General features: G+C 44.0%; 1 protein-coding gene across 2 annotated transcripts; it reads right to left on the bottom strand.

The window, feature by feature from the left end:
- Window positions 1-1,243: 1,243 nt before the first annotated feature.
- Window positions 1,244-14,962, bottom strand: LOC149864082 (torsin-1A-interacting protein 2-like). 2 transcript variants are annotated; one of them, XM_090049325.1, is made up of 6 exons: window positions 14,813-14,962; window positions 12,510-12,699; window positions 11,115-11,288; window positions 9,173-9,538; window positions 8,574-8,702; window positions 1,244-4,526 (listed from the first exon to the last, which is right to left on the bottom strand). In XM_090049325.1, exons 2-6 carry the CDS (start codon window positions 12,541-12,543, stop codon window positions 3,745-3,747), a joined length of 1,485 nt encoding a protein of 494 aa, XP_089905451.1. In that variant the 5' UTR covers window positions 12,544-12,699; window positions 14,813-14,962; the 3' UTR covers window positions 1,244-3,744. The 2 variants fall into 2 exon arrangements, with proteins under 2 accessions (XP_089905451.1, XP_089905452.1); XM_090049326.1 differs by lacking the exon at window positions 14,813-14,962 and adding an exon at window positions 14,676-14,739.
- Between the last annotated feature and the right edge of the window lie 438 nt (window positions 14,963-15,400).

The raw sequence follows: 15,400 nt of genomic DNA on the forward strand, positions 1-15,400 counted from the left end.
GATGAACACAGATAAAGTGATTTGCCAAAGGCACAGAGTTACTTACTGACAGAAGAAAAGAATCTGGTGTTCAGTCTCCCAGTATCCTCTTTGATCTGCTACAGACAACACTGTCTATCTGCAATTGTTTTTAAACTTGATTAAAATTAGATGACTTAATTTCAATCTGTCTCAGCTTTTTGTGTGAAAGTTGCTTGCATATCCCACTTAGTTCTAGCTAGCACAGTGTAGTACTCGCATTTGTAAAACTCATGGATAATCATCAGACACTGTTCAAAATGCAAAGCTGACACTATCTTTGGTGGGTAGAATAAATCAGTGTAGACCAATGGTGCTCAAAACTTTGGCCCCGCAGGCCAGATGAGTAGTTGAATCAGGCCCTGGCTGCGGGGTTGCCCACTTCCCTGCCCTGTGTGCCAGGATTGTGTCCTGGCATCCCTGTCCTGCCTCCTCTATGCTGGGACAAAGCCCTGAACTCCGTCTTCACACTCCCCATGCGCTGGGATTGGCTCCTGGGGGATTGGCACTGCCCCCTCCCAGCTCCCACACTGGGATTAGGCCTTGAGGCCCAGCACTGCCCCCACCTGGTCCTGCACGCTGAGATCAGGCACTAGATTCAGTGCACAGGTCCTGGGGCCAAAATTCTGTGATAAGAATGCAAATTTTTCTGACTAAAAAACCCAAAATCTGTCTTTTTCTGCAATTAAAGTGAAATGCCACTACATAAATATAGGTATCAGTTGAACACAATGTTTTATTAATATATTTATAATTTGAAAGCAATTTGGAAGTCTACCAGTGCCTCAAGCATTATAATAAAATAAATTCTAAATACCTACATACTTTGGCATTTGATTTTGGTTATTTTATTGTGGAAAAAGAGCTCACCCTGCCCCCTTCACTCACAATAATGTGGGTCCAGCTGCGGCTGTTCTTCTTCCCCCCCTGCCCACACACACACATTTTGTGGTGCTGAGCAGCTCTGATGCACCAGTGTCCTGCCCCTACTCATGCCATTGCCCCTCACTCCTGACCCACAGTCCTTGCCCACCCCCACTGGCTCTGCTGGTTCTCCCTTATTCCCAAACCACAGTCTTTTGTCCCCACCAGTGTCCCTTACTGCTGACCCACAGACCCCTTTCCCCACTGGTGCCCCGTACTCCTGACCAGTCTCCACCCCCCCCAGCCATGCTACTGCCCCTTACTCCTGGCCCTCCACCCCTGAAGCCCAGCCCCCCAGCATGTGGGGAACATGCATGTGGCACCCCCTGTGCCCTGCTCCCCACAGACCCTTGTAGGCTGGAACTCTGCTAGCCTGCAAGGGGAAACCTTTCGTTTCCCAGGTTTTTCTTCTTTAAAGGAGACAATCCATGTTTTGCCATGTTTTTCCGTGGCAAACAGAAAACCTGGATCCCTGGTGATGAAACAAATACAAACTCTTGTGGGGTTCTGTAGGCTTGCTGTGTTCAGCAGCTTCCACTGATGCCTCAGTGAAAAGGAATCCTTTCATTTCAAACAGCATAAGGTCAGGTCCAATTTGAACCCAAATTCTCATCTTCAGCCATTTGTATCTTCTCTCTTTGTTTCTGGGTCTTTGGTAGGGGTGCTGCTGAATCCCCTTTGCGTATCATATGACTACATAAAATGACCAACATTTATTTTGGGAAATCATCTGCAAAGCAAGGAATAAGGCATATTCTTCAGAATTCACAATAAACAAATACAAAATCTTCAAATGTATAGTTTTCAAAGGTAGTAGAATGACCTGGGGGAGGTGAGCAGGGTACCAGCCCTGGGCTTCCACTTAGAGTCACCAGGATGGTGGTTCCCTGGGGAGTCTGTGGTGCTCCAGTGGCAGCAGCCCCATGCTGTGGCTATAGTGGCAGCAGCCAGGTGCTGGGACTCCATGCCACTGTTGTAGCAGCAGTAACAGCAACAGCTGGAGCCAAACAGACTGTCCACACCAGCAGCAGCTAGGGACTTTGAGTTCCTGGGGGAAGGTAACACTTACAGATGGCAAAGTGGACCACTGCTACAAGCATAAAAACAAAAGCCAGGGCAATGTGTATTAAGGGTATAACACTGAAGTGCAGGTGTCAGATTGGGCTGGATTTACCCATCTACCTGCATGAAATCTCACTGAATTGGTGGAGCTCTACATGGGTACAGACCTCCACCATTCCTGTGTAGGCGAAGGATGAGCCTTTACACCTTGATCCAAAGTCATCTGGAATCAGTGGAAAGGGTGGTGTCTTTGTTTAGGTTTTGGATTTGGCTTTTATATAAGAATCTGAAACATCATGAAAGTGTGTGTTAAATTACTGAAACATTTCCACTGAAGAAAATAATAGGCAAAACATTTCATTTCAACAGTGATTTAAAAAACAGACATGTAGGTCTTGCATTTTTAAATATTTCATTATGACATTTTCTTCAATTAAATATTAAATAAATCACAGAAACAACACATTTAACTTTGGGTCATATAAAAACATCTTATTTGAGCCTAAACTTTTTTTTCAACTTTTTGTTTTGTTGGAAAAATAGAAAATAGTGTTTTGAAGGTGATGCAAAACCAGTATTTTTCCTGGGTTCCATAAAGAAAATATTTGCATGTCTGTAGTCCTAAGCTAAGCATAGATCCATCCAGTACAAATGATTCCATTTTTGTATATGCACTAAAACACACCAGAAATATACCACAGTATAAAAAGGATCCAGCTCAACTCTTAAAGCTTTTTTGGTGTTTACCAAAATCTTATTTGTTTAATTTTTTTCCCTTAAACCAATATTTAAGAAGCAACAGAATTTTTTCCATTATAAAAAAGCATAAAAATCTCTATACTGGAACAACTCTGCTGGTTACGGTGTGCCATATTTCCATGATGGCTTATGTGCCTGACTAATTCTTCTTTATCACTTAATTTGACTTTGCATTAGAAACAGAATAGATAAATGTTAATTATTTCCCTAAGCCATTGCAATCATATGATGGACTAATCTTTTGCCAATTTTTATGCCAGAGCTAATACCAAACCACGCATAGAACAAGACAAAAGTATTTCCTTGTTTAACAGCGATATTACTTAAAAATAAAAATAGCAGCCAAGTTCCATCTTCCCCCCATATTTTGTAGTAAAATGCATCTTGATCTGACCCTTTGGTTTGCTGAATTATAGCAAGGAGAATTTTTACAAGCAATATCATTATTCTGCTTTTATATAATTCAATGTTACAGCTATAATAGGCTAAAAACGCTTTGAAACAGTGGCTAACATTCTGCATTAACAATAGATTTTCATTTCCACATGGGAGAGAAAAAAAATCCCCGTGGTTTATCTTCAGAATTAGATGGCATGTAAAATATATAACCACTTCGGAAAAAATGTCTAACATTCCTGAGCTATGTTTTGAATTAAGGGTGTGTGCTGAAAGGCAAAACGGCCTCGGTTTTCTCCAAAAATCTGGACAAGCACGATAAAAAGTTACCTTATTTGTTCAGATGATCTTAGCCTATAAAAGGCCGAGAAGCGATTCACCTTTTCCCTAAAAATTAGTGACTGAAAATTGGGGTGCATGTCTTTAAATAAGAAAACTGATTTTAAACAGTCTGGTTCATTCTGCCTTCTTAATCAGGGGGTATGTCTTATTTGGGGTGCATGATATGTGAATAGATATGGTAGTTGTTACAACTCTTCTGAGATTAGAAATTGTGAGTGGTGCGGAGCCTGGTATCATTCACCTCTATGGTTTGGCTAGGGAAGAGCAGCCGTTGTCCTCTATGACTTTGACTGGATGGATGGGCAAGACCAGGTGGGATATGCGGCTCCACAACCCACTCAGCTTGTCTGTGTCCATGTGATTGTAGGAGCTGGGAGTATTGGTGTTGGTGAATTTGGCCCAGAGGAAGTCACGTACTTTTTCCTCAGTCTTCCGTGGGTTAATGTTGACCTCTAGTTTCTCTTCCTCCAGCAGAACAGTTAACAGTAGTGCTACGTCTTTGAAGGCCGCACTTTCATGGTCACAGTACTTGTAAAAGATCAAGGTGGAGCCAGCTGGCAGCGACTCAAACCGATGCACCACAGCTGCCTTCCCACCTTCCCTGAACCCAGAGCTCAGCTCATTATCCACTTGTAGTTTTGCTTTGTCGCTATCAAGCCTGGATTTACTAGCCCCATAAATATGGATTGTGCTAGCACCAAGTGAGTTGGAGTAGGCATCGGCAATTTGGTTGCTCAGGCACTCCAAGGTTTGCTCTCCTTCACGGGCAGCAGTAAAGATTAAAATGGCTGGCTCTGTGTGATGGGAAGAATTGATGTGTCTCTGCAGGAACTTGCGTCCTCTAAGCCACAGGGCAGGGTTCTGCCCTGGAAAGCTGAGTTTCAGCTGATCCAAAGCTGAAGAGAAGGCCTTCAACACCATATTTTCTTGGATATGTGAGGGCTGGGAAGTATAGTAACCACTGGAAAATATGCAGAAGAAAACCAATAGTATGACTCCCAGTAAAAGTGCATGGGAATCAAATCCTGTTGAGCAGAGAGACAAGAGAATGAAAGAATGAGTCAGAAATGAGTGCAGTTAGAGGCTAACATAAGGCTAGCACATAGGGTTTTTTTCATGCCCCAGCCCCCCAGTACCTGCTTTCTAATGGCAAGTGGCTGATTTGCTCCAGTAGCTACTGATGTCTCGGAAACATTTTATGTAGCAATGGCAGGGGGAACTCTTACCCAAGATTCTAGGATTTTTTCTGCTCACAAAAGGCACATATTTTTCTCCCACAAACTGAGTTAGGGCTGCAGCTTTGGAAACACTGCATAGAAGTCCTTGTGTGGCTCTTGTGGAACTTTCAACCAACTGCAGGTTTCATTCTCTTTTATCCTACCACTTAGTTAATATACTGTACCCCAGTGCAAGAGCAAGTTTTTTCTTTTATGTTTTGGTGATATTTGTAGATATTTGTAAAGCAATCTTTTGAGTCAGGGAGAGCTGTTGAGTGCCTGGCACTTTGAAACTCAGCCTTATCTATTTCAACTACTTATTCCGCCCCTGTGACTAGGGTCTGAGCACCTCAGGGCACAGCTACGCACTGCCCTATGGCAATGTAGCAACACACTATGTCACTACAGTGTGCTACAGAAACACTGCAATCACATGGCTGTACACGTGATTGCCAGCTACATTGCCAATAGTGGCACAATCCCCCAGGTACAGCGCACTCCTACAGTGATATAGCGGCAAAATCTAACCATGTGCCACACGCACAGTGCAGTAACTGCCCATACTGCACCATGTTTTACTACTTTCAGAAGGAAGTACTAAAGCATGGCACCATAGCAACATCACCACATAGCAATGTGTAGATGCACCCTCATTTTTTAATGGATTTTTTCCTGCAACAACCTGTGAAGTATGACAATGCTGTTATGCCTATGTTATGGAAGGGAAACTGAGGAACAAGGAGGCAACAGATTCAGTGCTAACTCAGCACCTAAATACATTTGAGGATCTGGGTCCCAGGGCATGATGCTAGAAGAGCCTCTGCCACTTAAAACAGTAAGGTTGTAACAGCACAGCCCCCTTGCAGAGACAGTGTTGAATATCCCAAAAGAAGGCTTTTTTCCTGTTAGCAGAACTACACAGACAACAGCGCTCTTCCATCAGACCAGCTATGTCACCATGTAGGGTTTTGATAACCTAGCTCTATGTCCATGGAGGATTTCCAAGCTAGTATGCCAGAAAACTTCATAGTGTAAACCTTGCCCAGGGGCATACAGGAAGTGGCAGAGTATATTTTTGAAGCTAAGACCTTGTCTGTCCTCTCTTGTCTCTTTTGTCAGAAGTTCTGACATTAGGCAGCTGCTGTCACCACCCAGACCCCAGAGCACTTGCACATCCATGTGCTTCTAGAAGCCCCTCACAGCTCCAGCACAACAGCTGTGCTGCCTGAGCATGAAGGGCTGGATCAGCCAGCTAATGGTGCAGGAATATCTACAACACCTTCCACTGGCTGTCAGATGGTGAGAGAAGACTTACTCGCACAACAGAGGTGTCCTGGCCTTCACCACAGTCTTCCTGACAGACCTCAAATGTAGTAGTGGATTAGGCCTTAGTCTCTCAAGAAAGACACACAAGCTGGTGGCACAACATCATAACCTCCCTGAATACTATATCATTGACCTAAGGGTGGCTGTTCTAAGGCAGCAAACTTAAAAAAAAGTTCAAACCAGAAATTGCAGAACAAGAAAGCATCCACAGACTGGATTATGTTAAACATGGTTTAAACAGGGACTATGGATTCTTATCCTAGTACCTGGATTAATTTGTATGACTCCTTTGTTCCTATGGGTTTATTGCTTGCTTGTTTATCTCTCTAACATTGCCTCACTTTCCTCTCCTTCCTCTCTCTCTTTCTCTCCCCCTCCCTTGTCTTCTGTATTTAAATATCTCTTTCCATCTTATATACTGTTTTTGTATACATCCTTTCACAGCACCAACTGAGGAAGTTTCAGACCATGAAAGCTTCTGCTACATATATCTGTCTACTTCAGTTAGTTTATAAGGTGCAAATCTACTTTGTCTTCTACTTGACTTCCCACTAACATGGCTAACTATCTCTCTCAATCTCTCAAGAAACAGGTCAACACCTCACCTAAAGGGGCATTCTTCTTTTAGTTGAAATCTTAAATAAAAATGTAGGTGTTTTACTTCAGTTATCTTTCCTTTAAAAAAAAAAATTCCTGGCCAGCAGTGTACCTTGTATATTTATTTTAGTAAATACATGAGGCCTCATCACCATCTACAAGAGGGAAAAGACTACTTGGAAAGTCCCATAGTGCTGAAGGTCTCCCAAGGAATAATACTGTGTGATCCAGGTGCAATGAGGAAATTTGTCATAGTATCTCAGCATGTGCTTGGATGTTGAGAACTGGAGGGAAATCCCATGTATTATGTGTGGGACTGAAGGAGACGTGACTTAATTTAGGGTTACCATACATCCAGGATTCCCTGGACATGTCCTCTTTTTAGATCCTTCAATCCCGATCCAGACAGTTTTTTTAAATATGATCAAATGTCTGGGATTTGGTCAGCTCAGCTTCAAAGTTTTTCCCAGCACTTCCGACTTGCCCTAGCAAGGAGCTGCTTGGGGGTGGGGAGAAGGTGATGGTGGCAGGGCACACACACACATGGTGGTCAGCTTGTAGACAGACAGGGAGTTGTGGGGAGCCTAGCAGCTGGATACAGGTAAGTCTGTGGAAAGCCGGGGTTGGAGGACCAGGGCTTGGGCACTGTGGGGGTGGGTGTGTGTGTGTGTGGTAGGTGGACAGGTCTGGGGCTGCAACTGAGTGAGGGAGGTGCCTGCCCCTCCCGTAGGGGAAGGGGGCTGGGGGGCCCTTCAGGGGCACTAGGGAGCATAGGCAAAGGGAGAAAATATTATTTGAAGGGCTGAGTAAAACTTAAACTTAAATACTTCTACACACAGACACACAGCCCAGCAAGTAAGTCTGTGAAGTGCAAGGGGTGTGGAGGAGGGAAGAGGTGGTGGGGGGCACACGCCCCTTGGATTTGTGCATAGGGCGTCACAAAGGCAGCCTGCTGCTGCGTGCTAGGCTCTGGAGCCGCGTGATGCCATGTGCCTTCCCTGCAGGTACATGGTGTCACACAGCTCCTGGGCAATGGCAGCGGGGCACAGAGCCCAGCACAAAGCAGCAGCTTACCTCCATGATGCCCCGCACACAAATCCTGGGGGCACATGCTTCCCGTGCCTCCCCTGGGTACATGCAATGGCAGAAGCTTCCCCATGTCCCTAGATGAGCTGTCTGTGGATAAGACTGTTCCACAACTTACCCTGGCTTTAGGGTCCTATTCACCCCAGACCCTGCCTCTGCCCCATTCCCTCCCTCACTGTGGGGGCCTCGATATGCTCCCTGCATGCCCCTTCCCCTTCACAGACTTACCTTCTGGGCACTGCATTCCTGGCAGCTTCTACAGGCTGTGGCTGCACGTCTCTGTGCACACCCCTCCCACGCCCCACCTGCAGCCACCCAGAGCCCGCATCTGGGCTGCCCTGTAGTCCTCTGTGCTGTCACTGCTGGCACTGGGAGTGAGGGTCACCAGCATAGCCCAGGAGGACAGGGGACTGCAGTTTGGGAATGAGGGGCTCTGGCAGGGCTGGGTTCTGTGGGTTGGGAATGAAGGGCAGCAGCAGGGCTGGGGGGTGGACTGTGGCTTGGGAGGGAGAGGCAGGCAACAAAATGGGCAGAGGCAGGGCACAAGCACATCACTGCCCTGCCTCCCCATAGTCATATACCCTACTCTCTCCCTGCATGACAAGTGTCCTCTTTTCTGAAACTGGAAATAAGGTAACCCTAAATTAAAGAAGTGACTTGCTTTCTATGTGAAACCTGCTTCTCCAGAATCCCCTGTAATTTATTAATTTCCTCAAATCCCCTGGCAAGAGTTATAAGCACTAAACAAAAGTGTAATTAAACAATTCGACTGTGTTTCATTATCAGATCCTTGAACAGATTACATTGAGAAAAGCATAACCTACAAGGGAACCTTCCCATTCTCACCACTGCATGAATAGGACTTTTCCTTCTTCAGTAGTGCTTCTGGTACAATCTGTTTACTTATTGACTCCACAGTGGGATTGACTGTATCTTGTTGTTGGCCTCCAGCATCTGACTTCACAGCTGTGTAATCTGTATAAAAAAAGAAAGAAGGAATTTGCCACTCATTAAAGAAAAAAGTTTCTGATACACAACAAAGTGAAGACATTTCCAGGCTGCAGCAGCAGAAGGAGGGAAATGGAAAAAACAAACACATTTAAGAGCTTCAAGCTACAGACACTTTTGACTTCAGAGACTATAATCACAAAGAAAAGAGTGGCAGGGGACATGTGGTTCTTTAAAATCAAACATAATCTACTTTTTTACCAAGCAGAAGAGAATCCCACTCAGGGACAAGGAGATAAGGAAGTCTGTGCTGAGTTGGACATGGCCCTTCTACCTACTCAGCTCTTTGGAAAACTTAACTACAGTCACCAATTGAGAGTGAAGCCACACGATGCCATCTTTACAAGGTGTCTTTTCCAAGTGGGGGTTCTGCATTATCTTGAAGGTAAAGGCTCTCCATAAACCATAAAAGCAGCAACACAGTAATTTTGACTTGCCTTCGTTGCTGTGCCTCTTCCTCAAACCAGATTTGGATCCTTCTATGTCCTGGGTTTCCTGCGTGATAGGATCCAGTGACTTTCCTTCCAGAGCGAGTCCGATGTTTTCCTCTTTTCTCAGGGGTTGCCCTGTGATGTTCGTTGGTGCTTCAAATAGACTTGCATCTTCCACTGTGACATCAGAACTCAGTGGTTTTCCCTCTGAAGAATCCTCTTCAGTTCTTTTGAGGGGGCTCCCACAGATATTCTTTGAATCTGGGGGATCTAATATTACCTGTCCTGGGGAGGTTTCCAGGTACACAAGATGATTTTGGCCCTGAGAAGTTGTCTCCATTTCTGTTGTTACCTGCTCTTGTGCTGCATAGCCTGTAGGAACAAAAAATCATAACTCTAGTTTCTTGAATGCAATAAACAAGAATATGGAGTAGTTCCCTATTTATTTACATACTCCTAACATAACTACTAGTCCTACTACCTCCAAAAGTGATGCAAAAATCAGACAGGGAGGAGAGAGTCTTTCAACCTGCTACTGCCATAGATGAACTGTATTAGGACAATTGTTCAGAACAGTCTGAAATGTCCAGACCAAGATTCCTGGGTCCAGAAGGAATAGGCCTTGGAGCTATATAAATTGGGCTCCAGAGCACAATGAACTCGCAAGCTATTGTGAGCTGAAACTGTCTTCATCAGATGCCGTGAAGGACATGCAAATAAAGAGAAAAGCAGAGAAAAAGACAGAGAGAAAACAGAATACAAAAGACAATGGATGGGGAGAGGGGGCAGATAGGGCCAGTGCTGGGAGAGGCAAAGAGGCAAGCAGTATAAACCCATAGGAACTACATTCTAACTATTTGCTAACTATGTCTTTCTTTAGTATCAGTGTCGACTGGTTGTCTTTAATTACCTGGAATTCTCTGGGGCAGAGATTGTTCTTTATTCTTTGTCTAGCAGGGAATTGCCTGATGCAATGGGGCCCATCTCAATTATGGTTCTCCACTCATCGGGAAAGAGGTTGCTGGAATTTGCGCTAATTTAAAGAACTGCTTTGCACAATCGCTTCTCTGAGGCAACTTACGGTGATAGTAGCAGTTTCAGACCCTTCTTCCCCAGTATTGCTACAGTCCCCTCAGAGCGTTTGGTGAGTGCAGGAGCTAAATTTGCAGGGTGGAACCTTGGTTTTTCTCTGGTCAGCTTACTCTCCACATCTTGGATGGTTCTCTACCAGAAGCCTCAGTCAGAGGCAGGGAAGGTGTATCTGATGAAAATTGGACATGCTCATCTTAGGACAACAAATGTGTAGTTCTCAAAGGGAAAATACCAGGGTACAGAAAGCATCCCATCAGGATGATTCTGACTACCAAGAACACTTCAGGAATTCAATGGCATCCTCTCACGTTAGTAGCAGGACACAGCTGACCGGTTGCACAGGTGTCACTGAAGTCATTTTGCCTAGCAGGACCTGTGTTGCTGGTGACAATACACCAAAAGGAAATAAACAGGACTGAGTGGACATTTTCCATGAAGATTCCCTATAATGGAATACTGGGTTTTTAATTCAGTGCAGCCTAATGCTTGGTAAGACAAAGTTTCCAATGCTTGAAAAAAAGCCTTACACTGTCCAGGGGCAGGAGGAGGGGGAAACAAATATAAAAAACAACTTCTCGACTTTGACAAAGAAAAGAAGGAATTTTCCTAAGAAAATCAGTACATTTTCTGCTCTGCTCTCAAAATAATGTGTCCTGACCCTCTGAGGTCAGTGTGAGTTTGCATGGCTCTCAATCTGGAGGAAATGTCTCACTTGTCAACCAGACCATTTGATCTGTAAAAATGGCATTTGGGGGTATGTCCCTTTGCAGACTATCACCATAAAGCGGAAGGAAAAGGATCTGCTGGAACAATAAGAGGAGCAGCACCACACTATGCAAAGTACTGTTTGACTCACCTTCACCTGAGTCGTCTTTCCTTTTGGTTTCCTTGAGGCTTTCTAAAGGAGTCTCTTTCATTGCATCTGTAGATTCTGTAGATGAAAGCTTAATTTTGTTGGAATCCAGGGCTTTGCTTTCCAAGGCAGATGCACTGGTTTTCTCTTCTTTCCCAGGATCTTCTGTACCACACTCTATATGGGGAGAGGATTCATGGTTACTGGGGTCAGTAAAGTTTGGGTACCAGAACTAGATCAGGTCTTGCTCATATGCAACTCTCAAATCTCCCACCAGACCAAACTCCACTGTGCTCATTTCACAAACATAACCCTATCCCCAGGGAGGAATTCCCCTCTGTCTCGTGTATCAAACTAGAATCAAGCAATAGGGTTGTATTCATATGCTATGGGTGCAGGGAAGAAGATTTTTCTGAAGTGCTCATTATTGAGCTTCATGATGCATACCTAGCATCCTAGATACAAGTCTAGTGTATGTTGTCACAAGGACTCCAAAATGAAAAGCAATATTGTTTACTTAAGTATAAAAGTGACTATTGGGAGCTTCCTTTTATTGACCTGGATCTACAGAAATAAAATATGCATTTCCTTTAATTTCCTCCTAAGATTTAGGTTTCATTGTAGACATCTTTACATGGGGTCATTTTCTTTAATGCAATAAACAGGAATAAGGAGTAGTTTCCTACTTATTTACAAACTCCTAACAAAACTACTAGTCGTACTACTTCCAAAAGTGATGCAAAAATCAGACGGGGAGGAGAGAATCTTTCAACCTGCTATTGCCATTGATGAACTGTATTAGGACAATTGTTCAGACCAGTCTGAAACATTCAGACGGAGAATGCCGGGTTCAGAAGGAATGGGCCTTGGAGCCATAGAAACTGGGCTCCAGAGCACAGCAAAGGAGTCTGGCCCAGGCAGCAGGAGAGGAAGTTGCTTCTTACAGCAGTGTGAGACTGGTGACTGAGAGGAGAGCCTGGGGAGGGAGCTTCCTGACACAGAGTAGGTGGGGAGGCCTGAGGAAAGGCACCCCGGAAGGACTATAGTGTATTTCTTGGAGTTTGTGTTTTCCTTTGCCTGTTTGTGATTTGGGGCAAAAGAAGGCTGTGAGGTAGGGAACAGCTGGAAGGGGAGAAGGGAGATTGCTAAGGACACTCTGAGAAGAATGCTGCATGGTCTGCTTTGGGACAGACAGTGAACACCCTAAGGTCCTGGAGCTGCAGAGGATAGCTGTATTGCCCTTGAACTGTAGACAGTACCGTTGACTGGACCAGAAAGATGTACACTGTGAGTGGGGCAGAGAAAGTTGCCTGAGGTTTCACTCTGATCTGAGGGCTGCCTTAGATTTTTGTTCAATGCATCTGAAAATGTGATTTCTAATGGCTACACCCAACATACCCCCATGTGGATCCTGGTCTGTGTTCTCCTCCATTTTCTTGCGTTGATGTGGTCTTGATTAGTTTGTTTCACTTTCTGGTTTGATCATAAAATTGCCTTCCGTCCTCTTTCTTTTCTAAAGTGCTTGATGAGTCCCAGCCAGCTCATGCGTACCATTCCCTTGTTCCTCAAGAATCACATATTGGGATAACTAAATGCCAACAAGAAAGACAAATATAAAATAAGGAAGCAATAATTCATAATTAAAAAAACTTGAGAGCTCCTCCCCTTCTCCTTCCTCCCTGCAAAGAGAACACTTTAAGGTTATCTAAATTGGTGTGATGCTGTTAACTTTATGATGGAATGTACTAAAATGCAACTCAGATAATGAAGTACGTGAAGACTTTGGTCTAGGTGCTATTAGCTGCCTGCAACCTTTAACAGGACCAAAAACATGTAAAACTGACTACAGCTATGTTAAGGGGGATCTGCAACTGTATTACACTTATTTAATGGGTTAAAAAGGTATCTTTTGTGTTCATATATAGAGAGCATCAGCCCTTATGGCTGAGCTACAGGGGCACGATAGGATGGTGATTTGGTAAATTACACCATGCCAAGTAGGGCTGTGCAAAATTTTGGCAGCCATTTCATTTTGGAGGTGTTTGGGCCTGTTTCAGTGCCTGAAACGCTTAATACAAAATGAAATGGAAGGCTCCAAAACATCTTTGAAACTAAACAAAACCATCTGAAATGTTTCGCAAATGTTCCAGATGTTTCGGAATGTTTCAGAGGTGCCGCCGGGAATAGTCTAGTCAGATTTAGTATGTTTTTCCTGGCTGTTAATCAGTTTCTTGATATGTTTCAAACTGGATAAACTCTTGTTACCGAAGAAGGTAACTCATTCAAATTAAAAATTAAAATTAAAAATTTCTGATAACCTGTAATGAGCAGGTTTTTCCTGTCAATTACTGCTTGGGACTCTTTCTTGATTTACACAACTAAACGAATGCTTTGAAGATGCTTAACTAAGGGTATAAAAAGGCAGTAAAACAGCAAACAGCACGCGTGCTTCAAGAGTGAGAAATCTCTCTGATACCAGTTGCTGATGCACCCAACTTACTCGAACTTGAAGAGAAACAGACCGCCTCTTCATTGCCTGTTTGGTGAGAAATCATCACCTTATAGCTAATTACTGGACTTTGATTTGGTTTGGGCTCACTTGACTTGATCTTAAATACTTGTAGTAAATAAAGCCTTTCTGTCACTTATCAAATGAGGTGTTGGGTCAATCCCTGGGCTAGTCTGGAATCCTAAGTTTTTATTGCTAACAGTCAGGCAGGGCAGTCATGGAGGCATCTCTTGCAGCTCCCCACTCTGGGTCAGAGGCAGGCAGAGCTGGAGAAGCTGTGGGAGAACCTGCAGCCACCCGGCTGTGCCTGCCTCTCCCTGGCTGATCTGAATCAGCGCCAAGACAGTTGAAACTCTGAAACAGATTCAGCCAAATTGAAACGGAACAGGGATCTGAAACACCAGAATGAATCCCTGTCCTCCAAAACTGCCAAATCCAAAACTGAAATGAAACACAGCCATTTTGCACAGCCCTAAGGCCTACCTTTGCTGTGTTGTCTCTGTGATCAAGGGGCTTCTGTCTCACTCCATTCAAATCCTTTGGATTACACAATTATACACAGAATACAAATAAACGGAAGAAGGAGCACTTGGATAGAGAAAGAATAGATGCCCAAAAAATTACTACAATGGCTTTTTAACAAGTCCCAAAGACTTTACCTGAGGGTAGGACAGCAAGAATAGAGGATAGCAATATGGAATTCCATTTCTTTAACAAATATAAAATCTTCTCTAATGCAGTTCACTGTGCAGCCAGATAGCTGTCATAAGCACTGAAGGTTCTTGTCCTCACACATAAGTTATGAGGTATGCGAAAGTACGTGGTAAAAGTTAAGAGAAACTTTCCCTGCTGGAGGTTGGGTCACATCTATGATGTGCTGTAGTACAAAGTCTCTGTGTCTAGTTCCAGCAGTTTTTGCTCTCTGCACTTGATGTAAAAAGAGACCCACAGCAGTTGGTATGGTGCCTCTATGTCCATGCTGTCTAACAGAACATAGTACCGTATTTGGAATTACACAAACAGTGGTCCCTTACAGGGCAAGCGCCCAGACTTACAGCTCTCTCCCTGCAGCTCCCAGGAATTTCAGCTCTCTCCTAGTTCCCAGTGCCCGATTCCTGCGTTGTGCTTTTTAGAAAAAACCGGAAGTCAGAAATAAAAAGTAACTCTACTGTGTAAAAAGTTCAAAACTTACTTGTCTAGATGCAGCAATTTGGAGCGATTTCTCAGCAGAAGGTTGTTACACACACACCTGCACTTAACTGCACTGCCAGCTTCCCAGAGACACTTTAGTTTTGACGTGAGAAATGTAAAGTAGTCCTCTCAAATGCACACACCCGCCGATTCTGAATCCTTCCACTGTCAACGTGACAAGGAACTTTGTACCGGCTCGGGTTGCCTGAGTGGAATGCTGGGATGTGTAGTCCCTTTCACCCTCTCTGAATGCAGCTGCATTTCCCTTCATGAATAGATCAGCCAGTGGCATTGTTTCCCATGGTAAACATGTATTTTTAGGAAACAATAGCAGAGCAGAGTGGACCTATTTATAGCACTCTAGAATTTTTATAAAGCATTGTTCAATCAGTGTGTTCTAAACATGTCCATAAGTAAAAAAAACAACTACAGCAGAAGGAAAGCTTAAGAGATGTAAAAGAAGGGAGAAAAGAAGATGATTTATGACCAAAGACTACAAATGCAAAATCTGTCACACCTCAGAGTGTGGACTATGCATGCCATGGACTCTGTCCCTCTGGGCTGTGAACCTGCTGAATCACTGCAACAT

Source organism: Crocodylus siamensis, chromosome 5 (assembly GCF_052110815.1).
Source record: "Crocodylus siamensis isolate JL-2025a chromosome 5, ASM5211081v1, whole genome shotgun sequence".
NCBI classification, from domain to species: Eukaryota; Metazoa; Chordata; order Crocodylia; family Crocodylidae; genus Crocodylus; species Crocodylus siamensis.